Raw genomic sequence first — 13,171 nt, 5'->3', positions numbered from 1 at the left:
ATTGAAATATTGCTATGATATACTTGAGGTATAATTAGGTGTTACTCTTAGTTATGCTGTTATTACATATTACTTCAGTTGCATCAATATCTTCACAGAATTTTAAGAAAAGACTTTGATTATATTTTGATCTTTTTACAAGTTCAGTATATTGTAGCATCATTTACTTAACTCCTCAATGTTTGTACTCTGCCACATTGTAAGATAGAGGAGAGTAAATTTTGAATAACTGGCGTAATAAGTAAGCTGAACTTCTAAGAAATGTGAACATTTCTTGCTTGAGAAAATTATGCAATGTTGTTTGTTTTAATTTGAAAATTAAATGATTCCTGAGCATTAAAAATATGTCATTAGGGTTACTGCTTGATTTTTGTTTCTGTTTCAGCAATGTATCTTCCTGCACTTCAATTCTGTAGCTATAACTGTGAGAGATGTAGAAGCAAAAAGTGCTTTTAAGATACTCCTTTTTCTTTGCTTTGGATCCTAGATTAATACAAGATTATTAGTACTTTATGTTGACTTTGTAACAGTTTCTAGATGGTAATCTTGATACTTTTTTATAAAGTTGTATGTATATGCTGTTCACCAGGTACAATGTTTTGTGTGCTGGTAGACCATATGCAGTTAAAGGTGATCTGCAATGTTAAGCTGACTGAGCCAGGAAAATTAAATGTATTCCTTTTGCCTGCCATTCTATTCACCTATTTCTTGACATATATTTGATGGCTATCTTTACATTACCTTGTAGACAGTAGAGTATTTCACAGTATGTAACATAATAAATATCTTAAAGTTTTAAATACTTGCAATTTTTATAGGAGTAAATGAAGATGAGTATGGACAATAAATAGTTGCCTTGATTTAGTTAGTCTTGCACCATTTTTGAAGTTATAAAGTGCTACTCAACTGTTTAGCACTGAGTATCCATCACTAACCATTAATATTAAACTGTGTAAATAACAGAAAAAGTGTATTTTAATGTTAAATATCAAAATAAGAGTAGCATATTCTGAATAGGAGTTGTACATTAGTCTTGAACGTAAGAGAAGCTTTGGCTGGCATTTTTATCATCAATTCTTGAGTCTTTTTACCATTGACTGTTAAAATTCTGACCATTATCCCGGTATTGAAGTGAGGTTCTTAAGTAATTTTATCAAGGATTGTTACTTAAGAACAAGTTTTGTGCTAAGAGCTGAGTATGTATGTATTCGAATAATTCTGGCTGTAGTGTTCCACCTCTCTCTGTAAACTATTGCATGCCTATATCCTTTTATTACTGTGACTGCAGCAACGCTGCTACTGCATTTAATTTTCCTGCTGTGGTTTGTACCATATAAAATGATAGATAGATGAATGCTTGAGCTAGGGCTGTTCTTGTCAAACCAAGATAAAATAGGATTTGAATTTGAAACTTGTGGACCGTGGGCATCTTTCATTCTGCAGTTGTTATGGTTATATTACTAATAGCTACTAGTCATAAACAAGAGGCCAAACAGGTCTTGTATTGGGGATTAGCAAGAGCAATGCATGGCTTTCTATTAAAGATGTTAGTTGTGGTGGTGACAGCTCTGGATTTACAAGCTTTAGTGATGGAAAGATAGTGCAGAAAATCCATAAATGACAAAAGCACCAATCTGAGTACTCTGTGCTAATAGAACATTCTGATACATTGGAATTATTCGAGGGAGTCAAAAACAGCGACTGAAAAATGAGTGATTTAGATGTTCAGATGATTTTGCTTACAAGAATCACTAAGGAAAATAGATTTGAAAGTGTTAAGGTTTGAAGACTTGGGACAACCAAAGGTGTGTGTGTGTGGTATGTTTTTTGTAATAGAGCAGGAGATGAAAATGGAATTACTTCAAGGTCAGCTCAAGCAGTTTTGTCTGAAGGGCCAAGTACTGGTGCTTGCTGATAGTGTGCATGTGTTTTAATTCATCTGCTCTTCCCTGGGCAGGTGAGCTCTTGCTCCTCTGTTCTGTGTCTACCTCCTGCCTCTGTTACTGTTCGTCTCTCATGCTCCTTCACTGAACTAACCTAGCTCACTGAAACAGCAGAAAACTATCCCTTTTGCTAAAACAGCAGCAACAAAAACGAGTTTGAATTGGCACACAGAAGGTCTGACAGGCTAAGCAGTGTGGGAAAGGTGAGAGAGGGGTCAGGACACACCCCTACACCCCCCACCCCCCCCACCCCCCCCAAGTGAACTGTTATATGCTGAACTTCAGAATGTAGTTTAATGAAATGAAGTACTGTGGAAACCTCTTTGGAGAAGGCTGTGTGTTCCTGAGACAAAAATGAATTGCAAATAAGTGTAAATACCTTCAAGAAGTTAAATGATACTTCCATGTGGAAATCTTATGAATGAATAATGCCATTAGAGAAAAGCTGAACTCATCCATTCCATCTGTACCGGAAAGGTTTTACTTCACTTGCATTATTCAGTCTTCCCAGACGTTGAGGTCCAAACCGTGGAAAGATACCGTGGTAACATTTATTCTGTTGGTAACAGATTAGAGCTAAGATAAAATTATACATGTATCCTTAATTTGATATTTTGGTGAGATGATGTTTTCATTCAGTAGTCTGATAAATGTTTCCTCTGAAAGTACGTTAAAGAAAATGAATGAGCAATGCTGATCTTTAGAGTGAGCCAACATGTATATAAGCAAAAAACCTGAAGCGTTGGAACCAAATGGTATTTGCAAAATCATGTTATGTAATAATTTTGTAGATTTAATCTTTGTGAAAGAAATAGAAGCAATCAAAATACGCTTTTTTCCCTTCTCCACCCCCCTACCCCACAAGAGGGCAACGTACAGAAAGTGGTATAGAATTCCAGAAATTTTGCACCGTATTTGTTTTCTTATCTTGCAGCATGTAGCTATTGGAATTAAGAAGGTATTACATATTTCTTTAGATAAGAAACAAAAGCCAAAAATGAGATCCCTAGTGATAAATAAAGCTTTCTGATTAATCATGACATATGAACTCTAGGTATTTTGTATTGGTATTTAGCTACATCGTAAATCAGGGCTCTTCGAGTTCTAGGATGAATAATGTTACAGCTGCTTACCCAATGGCTGCATGGCAATGGCGCCTTCTTTTTCTTACAGTAAGAAAGGTCTCAGGAGCTGCCTGAATCTGGTCTGTTGAGCTACCCTATTTGTGAACCATGACTGAAGTTTGCTTTGTCAATTTTGTAGTTGGCCCTGTATTTTTTGACATATTATTCCTTGGAATATTTCTGGTACTAAATCCTGTTTTTACAGAATGTAGCATTGCATTTATCAGCTCTGCAACTCTCTTAAAATACAGGTGTTTGGAATATTTGAACTTGTGCCTATGAATCTTTAAAAAATTTAAGTCTGAGTGTATAAATGGGATACATGGGTTCTGCCTGCCCTCAGGGCTCCCTTAACTTTCACTTACTAACAATACTACTTTCAGTCCTTGTTAAGAGTAATTTCTGCCCTTTTTTTCCTTACAGTAAAGGTTGTAAAAGGACAGACATTCGATACTCTTTCCTTACCTAGAATGGTGGGTTTCTGTGTGGCTTTCTGGATGGATGTTTATCTTAGTGAGCTGATGCTATGGTGGGTTGTTTGTTTTTGGGTTTTTTTGGTGTGGGTTGTTTTTTGGTTAGGTGGTGGTGGTGGTGGTTGTTGTTGTTGTGGCTGGTCAGAGGAGGTCTTACAAAAGCGAAGCATGCAGTGAGTTGTCCGTGAAGGGTCAACTGTTTCTTCTTTTTCTGGCACTAGGGAAGATAGCTAGTTTGTGTGTCCTTTGAGACAGACTTGATGGAAAGGTGTAATATTTGTTAAATATTGTGGGAATTCATGTCCCTCTGTTACTCCTTTGCTGGATCCAAAGGTAGGTATTTCAGAACTCTTATTATGCTTTGTATGCATCTTTATGGTGAGAAGAGGGTGCAACTGCAAGGAGTCACTTTGTGGGAGCTAAGTCTCTTAATCTCAGCAGGTCGTTTCTGAAATTCTTATTCTTATTAGTGTAAAACCTGAGCATTGCTCTCAAAGGTTTTCCTGCAGTGAAATTTTCTCTACTTCTTTAATGTTATTTGCATCTGGAGTCAATTCACATTCAGAATAGGACTTCTGAACTTTCCATAGGGGGGAAAAAAAAAAAAGAGGAGAGAGAATTTGTCAGAGGAAGTATAACCTAAAAGGAGGAGGGAATATAGAGTTAAGGACAGCAGACCTCCTGTGGATGAGATCTTTGTATGCAAAAGGCCTTAGAGGGGGGTACCCCTCCAGTGGCCTTGAGATGTAATCTGTAACCATGGTAAACTGTCCTGGCAAACTGTGTTGGTGTTTTGGATCTGGTAGAGGAATTTGTTGTGGTTGCTGATGTTTTGCTTCACAGAACCTAAAGCATATTCTTTCCAGGCTCTTAGTTGTTTATGCCCCCTCCCTTCCCCCCTTCCTTGTATCCCTCTTTCCTTCTTCTTGACACATCCTTTTCTGTTGAGACTACTATCAAAGCGATTTCTATCAAAGTGATTTCAGTATATTACAGAATGTAATTTGAAGTCCTCCTGACTGTTCCTTTGATCAGAATTCTATGTTTCTTTGCCTTTCAGACAAAATTAACACTGGAAATAAAAGAACACTAGAAAGTCAACAGAAGAGACTGTAAAACATGTTCATTTAAACATTTCTTATTGTTTACTGATATTGCTGTGAAGTTTCATCTTAAAGCCTATTAAAGTCATTGCCTCTGGCTCCAAAATTATAAATAAAAAAATTTCTTGAGGGTGATTTCCTAGTAAAATGATGAAAGCTTGAAGAAACTCAGGCAGTGGCTTAGATTTCCATTTCATAACTTCCTTCTTGAGGCTTGTTTGGGGTTCAGTGAAATGGTTACTGAAGTTTATCTAAACATGTACATTGATGATATATTAAGCTGGGTAACTAGCACTGATGAAAAGCTTTTGGATCAACAGATTTGATGAATAGCAGTCTTGGTGTAGATGCTTCTGTTTCTCTTGATCCCTGTTTTGTTTTCTGGCAGTATGGGTAGCACTTTTGGTATTGTTATATTTAAGAAATTATTGAAAAGACTCTGCAGTGCATTTGAATCCTGCCTCTCCCATATTTTTTTTTTCTTTCTTTCAAATGTGTATTTTCCAGGTCTAAAAAGACCGAAACCAACAATCCCCCTCCAAAAAAAACCACACAAGAAAACAAAAACAACCTCCCTGATCTAAAACTCCCTCAACAACAAGCCTATATTAGGTTTTAAACAATTGAAATCCTACCTATGGTGTACATTATTGTAATTATGACACCTGCACACTTTGTTACGAAAAGGAAAACTCCATATTCCTATTCAAGCAGCACACTGGGAAAAAAACCCCAACTTCAGTGTATGAAAAAACCCAAACCTAGAAATACCTGTCAGCCTTTTAAAGAGTTCTCTTGGACCTTCCTTTGAGTTTTAAGAAGTGTACGAGAATCAAAAGGACTTTATATATAGTATTCTAGCAAGTACATTTTTTGCATGATATTTTGGTGAAGGTAGCTTTGGTACTTTATTTATGATTTTTTTTTTTTTTTTTGGCTAAACTGTATTTCATTCTTGGCTAAATGAGGTGATGGTTTCGGGGCTCGTTAGAGGTAAAGCAATCTCTATGCAAGTTCGCTGCTGTTTATAGTTCATAAAGGTAGAGATAAATCTGTTTTGCTTTCATCTTTGCATCTAGATTGTCAATTAACTGATTCTACTTTTATTAGAGAATTTGAAAACCCATTCTCTTACTCTGTTGGACTGATTCAATGAAACACATTTCTGTTTTTTCTTCCATTGTGACTGAAATAGGAAGCCGACGCTTGGTGATACCTCAATAGAGCATGCACGTATTACATCTCATCCTGGTGCTTGGTGAGAGTGGTTGTGCAGTCACTGTTGAACAATTTATGTTTTCTTTTGAGGGTCTGGATAATCATTTGATAGTTAGAGGATGATCACCATGGCTCATTTTCAAAATTCAAAACAGTTACTGAGTTTTCGTATGGCTCTTCAGACTTCCACATTTTAAGTTGCCTTCCTCATCTTTTCAAGCTACTCAGTATTTTCAATGGCTCAATGGGAGTGTTAAACCCCTTGTGTTAATCCATATGTATGCATTTTTTGGTAGCTTTGTGTTGAAGCACTCATTCTGAACAACTGGCCATAAGATTATACTGTTCTGCTGGGTTTTGTGTGAGTACACAAAATTTCCGTAAATGTATAGTTAAAGAAGCAAAATACTTGAGTGCCAGTAGCTTACCTCTCGTATCTGCAGTTTCTCTGCATCTTCTGACATTGACTGTTGAAATAAACCATATTATGATACTAAGGTAAAAGTGATTCTCGAGACTTGCTTTTGATTAAATTGGTAAAAATATTTAACTAATTCTGTATTCTAAGTTGAATTGTTGGTTTTGTCAGACTTTGTATTTTTTGTATTTGTGTGAATTATTTAAACAAACACAATTTTAATCTGATTCTGTAATCCTCTAAGAATTGATTTGTATTTGTATGGAAGACTTCTATTATACTCTAAAGGCTCTGGGTTAAGAAATTATTTTCTCTCAGTTTGCACAATTTCATTGACACTGCCAATGCTTCATGTTTTGGTTAAAATATATTTTTTTCTAAATTCTCAGCCTCTTTAGAAAGCACACTTGATTCGTAGAGCGTTTCGTATTTTGTTCAGTTTAGCATGGAAGATACTTATTTACTATGTAAACTGTATGCACCTTTTTGGGAATGCAATCTAAATAAAATTTCACATTCTTATGCATGGAGATGTCAGTAGGGGAGCCAAAGCTAAAATCTTGTATCAATTTACAGTAATATCCCAACAAAAATACTGTGCAGGTGCAGAAATAAAGGAAGATGGGAATCTTTGGTGCAGAAATGCAGGAAGACCTCAGAAGCAGAAGCCATGTCTCTGTTTTTAATCCACTTTCTTTTGTTGATTAATTGATTATTGGGAAGATGGATAATATAACAGTGGATTCATAAATGCTGGCTATAATTGAAGAATTTCAGTTAGTGTATTTTGAAAGCAAATATAAATACTTGATTTGCTCTTAGAAAATTATATTATAAAAATTTCAAAACATTAATGTTTTTTCCATTAAAATAGCACAGGGCATTATTACTCTCTCTCTTAAATTTTGATAACACTTGACACTACTTAAAATGGGTTATGTTAAAGGTGAAGCTGAACTTAGGCTATATTCTCTTTTATAACTTCTAGAAATATAAAGAGAAAGATAAACACAAGCAAAAATATAAGAAGCAGTCGGAGTCCTCACCATCTTTGGTTCCATCTCTTACTGTAACTACAGAGAAAGTAAGTCAATGTGTTTTCCTCCTCTTCCACTTCAGTTACTTTTATTGAAATTTCATGGTGTAATCATTCCAGTGTATAAACCGGAGCTTTAAAATGGCATAGATTCTATAATGATCAAACACACTTGGTATTTTTTCCTATAATGTAAAATCCTAAAAGACTTTGAAGTTTATAATATGAAGAAAGGCTTAGATTTTTGTAATTGAATAGTGAGTGATTTAATGGCACCAATCAGGTGCCACTGATACTCCAGTAAGTTTTATTTCATCGACTTATGTTTAATAATTTGAGAAGTTTTTAAAAATCTTTGCTTTGAAATTCACTTGTGTGTGCTGAGCTGTCACTGAACCTGTAAGCATTTAAGCTGGTAATAAGGAAATTGCAGCTTATGCTTCATATACTTGTCATATCATACTTTTTAGCAGTCCGCTCCATTAGGTTCTGTGGTCTCTCCATCCTGTTAATGTGCTAGCAATTATCTAAACCAAGGGACAACATAGAGGGTTAAATAATAGGGACTGTTCTCATTGTACTCTACAAGTATCGCTTTTGCTATCTACCAAAAAAATAACACTAATGATGGTATTACGAAGTGGGCAGCAGTATTGAGAAATGGGTTTTCTGGCGTCAAAGTTGGAAAACATTTGTCCCGTTCTTGTGGGAATGTTTGACATCCGAATCAGGGAACCATGGTTTGAATTAATTAGCCGTTTGGTGGCTGAGGTGCAATTATTTAACAAATCTGTCTATTTGCATATGCTGCACCAAGACCTTGTCAGGACAGGGTAAAACAATTGAAACACCAACTTTGTCTAGTTCCTGGATAACTAATGGTATCAACTTCAAGAATCATCACCAAGAAGTTAGTTTTTTAGTATGCTTTGGATATTTCTTATTCTCAATAGTAGGAGTATTAACTTGAGGATGTGTACCTGTTAACATCCCATTATTTGTGACTCACACTTCTGATAAACTAGTCTTGTTTCTGGTTCTGCTGTATTCTTTTTGACACTGTTATGTCAAGTGAGACTTACTAGTCAGTGGTTTTCCAAAATTCACAATAACTCTTTATTAAAAAAAAAAAAAAGAAAAAATAGAGCTAATTTGCTACTTTGCTGTTTTGATTGGAGAGCAATTAGACATTACAATCAGTGAGTGTGACAGTTTTTGTTGAAATTGTTGTTAACTCTTTGAATAGTACTGACTGGTCCATGTGATTGGTTGTTTAATTTTATTAATTTGTCCTGGACATATTCCTCTTCAGTCTGAGACAACTCATAAAATTCATAGCCTGTAAAATAATTGTCTTGTGTGGGAACTTCTGTTAGATAATACAACTTTTATTTAGGCTTTGTGCTGTGATCTTGTCTTAGTTGACTATATCTCTTTTGTACTATGATTATCTAATCATCATCAAAAGTTTTAACGAAAAGTGATGTTGCTGTATATTTGTGTAAAAGTTAAAGAAAATGTATCAAAATATTGGTTATTTTTGAGTCCTACATATTAGAATATGCTTTTAATGCTGAGGACAAAGTTGGATTTTGGTTTTCTGCTAATCTATTTTCTAATTGCTCCTCCCTAGACTTTTCCTAATTACAAGGTTTATGACTGAATGGTGTACACTTTAGGAAGGTGAACAAGAGTAAAATCCCATTTTTAGCAGACCTCTATTTAATCTAAGAAAAAAATGAAAATATTGCTGAGTTGTTGGCCATACTGTTAATGAAGATTGTACTATATATGTATGTATAGCAAATACTAAAGAAAATAGAAACTCTGTTATTCTAGAACTTAAATTATAAATTAAACTAAAACAGAAGTATTTATTGTGGAATTTAAATATCAACGTGTCTCCAGTTAGTTTTCTTTTTTTAAACCTTTTACACCCTGTGTTTCTTTCTATCTAAGCTATCTGCTTCATTTTCTAACTTCTTTTTATAATGCTTCAGACTGTCAGGAAAATTGGTATTCAGGTTTTTTTTTTTAATGAAGTTACTAAGCATGATTATGTTTTTAAAAAAAGTATCTGCAGAATATTTGGAAGTTATTTTCTGTGGCTAGTTCCTTCAGTTATCTTTTAATTTTTTTTCCTAAGTCATTTTGCCACCATTTACATGCACTTGCTTTTCTAGGTTATAAATTCACAGTGTGTTCCTCAAAAATTTGAAATTTTAATAGTTAAAAAAGCTTTGTTTTCTGCTGAGATAAAGATTTGCTTCAGAATATTTTGTTAATATGTTACTTTTGTGTATCCCTTTATATAGAATTGTCAGAATTTATTTGAACTTGATGTCTTTTTCACAGCAGTCTGTCTTTGCAGTGAATACATTTTATCATGCTATATAATCACTTCTGCTCCTGCATTGTTCCTGTTGGGGGTACTGGAACTTGAAATTAATTGTGGTTTTCCTTTTCAAAAAAGTGAAATCCTTTGTGATACAGTGGTAATGACCATTTATAAAGGTGATGCCTTAAAAACATGCTTTGTCTGGATAAGTGGCTTCTTAAGATATATTTATGAGAGGCTTCAGAATAAACTGGAATTACATTATGTGAGTTAGTATACTTGACTTGCCTGTTTGTTCTGCAAAATTTTATTCCAAGAAATTTTACTGAGGTTCCAGTACAAATGCTGTGCTGAGTTACACGTGTGCGTTTTGTGCATCCCTGTAATGACTCAGCAAACACTGCTTAGTCTGGATCAGTTAAGTTTGAAGTAAGACATTCTTAACTACTCTTTGGTTAATGTATAAACAAATTTTCCACTTTTCTTTTGGGGCATAGATGCAGAATGTTTGAGAAGGACTAGAATAGCTTATGAACTTGAGTTCTCTCTCTGCCTGTTTGGATGAGGTTTTCTTCTGGCCTTCCTCTTAATTGGGAATTGCCATCAGTCCTTTATTTAGTCCTGATAAAAGCTTCTGTTGCAGGTTTTGAGCTTTGAGAGGCTGGGCTTGTATTGAAAGTTTAAAAATGTTTATGGTTTAACAGATCCAGAAAAATACAGTTGTCTTTTTTTTTTTTGTTAAAATCCCAAAACATTGGTGTACGCAAAGATACACAAGACAATGTATCTGCTTTCAAATTGTAGCCAGTAACTAAATAAAAGGTACTGCAAACAGAAAGTACAGCTAACTGAATTTTATCTGTAATAGTAGAGATGATGGTGATAACCCTCCTCAGTTCACCCTGACTGTGAGCCCGCTGTGGTTCTCAAGGGAGGCGATCAGATCCTACTGCGGTGGGATACAGAAGGGCATGAAATAAGTAGAAAAATCTCTATTTGGTATGACTGAACATCACTATCCTGCAGTAGTGTGGTGGTTTTTTTTTGGGGGGGGGGGGGGGGGGCGTGGGTGTGTGGTGGTGGTGGTTTTTTTTTGGTTGGTTGGTTTTTGCTTGGCTTATTCCCTTACCATCTGGCATTCCTATATATCTGTATTAGGGCTAAAGGCTTCTCAAGCCTTGGGACATACTATGTATAGCAAGAATGGTTATTATGCCTTTACCGTAAATCTGAAGCTTTCCCAGAAGTTTTAAGACTTGTGCAGATGGGTGGTATAACTCTTCAGGGCGCACAGAGTGATACATGGGGGTGTAAACTGGCAGTAGCTCTCTGTGCACCAAGTTGGCAATGTGAAAGTGAGCTTTTAGGAAAAAAGCCTGCAAACTGGTTTATGGGAAGCATAAAGGAACCCTGATACATGCAGAGTTAGCTTGGTAATTGCACTAGCAAATACTGATTGATTTTTTTGAGAACAGGATTAACATTCATGACATAACTAGTGAAGTCCTCCCAAATAAACAAAAGAATGGTGTTGGGTGACAGCATCAGGGGAATCTCCTTTTTGGGGGATGTTTGTACTTAAATGGAGGAAAATGACTGACTGGAGTGTGAGCACTGAAGGGGGGAGCCTCGAGTAGCATATTCCATTTAAAAAGCATATCTGGGAGGGGAGGGGGGACTGCAGAGGCTGAAGCCAGTCATTAAATAACCAAAGGTGTTCTGCCCCTTCATCCTCAGATCCTTGCTCCCTGCCAGTCTCACTCTCCTGACCTCAAAAGCACCCCAAAAAACAACAAAAACAAAAAACCCACAAACAAACAAAAAAACCCCACAAACCCAAACCAAAACCCCCAAACAAACACACACACAAAAAAACCCCAATATAACTTTGCCATGGTATGTTAGGGGTTTTTGTGACATTTATGTTAGGCCTTTGTCTTTTAGAACTTAGTGTTTTAGAAAAACAGTTTGTTTAGGGGTGGGTAAGTTGTTGTATGAACGCATTAGCTTAATAATCTAAAGTCTATGCTGCAGTTTTACCTTAGATCTTATTGCGTATCTTGTGGATTCTCAATGTATATCTGTTTTAGGGCACTTTGTTGTAATTAACTCCTTGAAGTAAGAAATATAATCTGGGAAAGAAACACTGACCAAATGATACCAATTTTACTTCTCTTAGTGTCTATTGCATCATATATCAGTTCAAGATACTCTGAGTAAACATGTAGATTTCAATATGCTTTATGCACTTTCCAAAACAGAAATACCCGTTGGAGGAAAATTTTCAAAAGTAGAACTGCAACGTGCGTGCATGTTCTCCAAAATCTGCTAAGAGTAGGATTCAGGCTTGCAGTCAAACCGAATCTCTGCACTGCACAGTATATGCAAATTAATGCCTCCTTGTCATTTCCTAGCCCTGGCCAGTCTGCAGCTCTACGTTAAACTCTTAATTTCCTTTTTTAAAAAAAAAAAATTCCCCCCCTGCAGTAAAGGAGAAAAGATACCAGATAACATCAAACTATGATTGTTGATACCTATAAGGAATTATCCTTGAAATTAATAGTCAAATGAGTGGATAGGAGAGAAGGATTAGGAAAGGAAGGAATTGGATAAGAGAAGTCCTGGATCCTAGAAAAAGCCTGACTTTTGTTTTGGGTTATTGCATGTCTGGAAACCTTTTGTTCAAATGACCCAAATTTGAACCACTGCTTCTTAACTCAGGTCAAGTGACACATCAGTTTCAGGAAAATTGAGCATACTTGTGGACTTTGTAATAGTTCAAAAAGTTAACTACTAAACTTACCTTAGAATTGACTCCATCTTCATTAGAAACAGTTACCAGTATAGTAATATGAATTTGAGGTAAATTATTTTTAACATTGTACTCTAGCAGACTTAAACTGATTTTTTTTCTTCACTGTTATTCAGAAAATTGATAATATATTTTTATTGCAGTTCATAATAGGGCTATATATGCAGTTTTAAAGGGCTATGTTTGCCTTTCTTTTAGATAGGTAAATTAAAATAAATTCTTTGCTAGGTAAAAATTGTTAGATTTTAGATGGGCTATGCAGTTTGTTTCATACCAGTGGATACTTTACAGATACTTCGTACATGTTCATAATGATGTATATTTTTCATTTAGAATATTTTATAGCGAGATTAATTTTATGATTTGACTTACTTCCTATAGAAAGAAAAAATAGCAGTAACTGAACTATATGAAAATATGAAACATTTGTTTATTCTTAATGCTAACATGGAGACATTGTTACTTAAAGACATAATAGTATTCAACATGAGTTAGCATATCAAAGTTTCAGCTTCAAATGTTGAGATAAGTAGAATCACTTCTCAAGTGGCACAGAGGAACTGACAAAATCGAATTTGATTCTATAGTAGGTTTTAATACTGGATTTCTATTTAGAGTGTGCTCTACTTCTTTCCACTCATGAGTGAAGAGTTTAGAAGCATTGTCTTTATATGGCTTTTTACTACACTAGGTCACATAGGTTTGG

General features: G+C 35.3%; 1 protein-coding gene across 2 annotated transcripts in view; it reads left to right on the top strand.

Annotated features, from left to right (window-relative positions):
- MLLT10 (MLLT10 histone lysine methyltransferase DOT1L cofactor) overlaps positions 1-13,171 on the top strand; it is a 131,521-nt gene that overhangs the window by 50,284 nt on the left and 68,066 nt on the right. For both annotated transcript variants that reach the window (XM_059818389.1, XM_059818390.1), the window contains one exon: positions 7,268-7,363. In XM_059818389.1, the coding sequence (XP_059674372.1) occupies positions 7,268-7,363 (96 nt within the window). The remainder of the gene's footprint in view (positions 1-7,267; positions 7,364-13,171) is intronic.

This window comes from Gavia stellata, chromosome 6 (genome assembly GCF_030936135.1).
Source record: "Gavia stellata isolate bGavSte3 chromosome 6, bGavSte3.hap2, whole genome shotgun sequence".
Lineage (NCBI taxonomy): Eukaryota > Metazoa > Chordata > Aves > Gaviiformes > Gaviidae > Gavia > Gavia stellata.
This window is presented reverse-complemented; position numbering and strand designations above follow the sequence as displayed.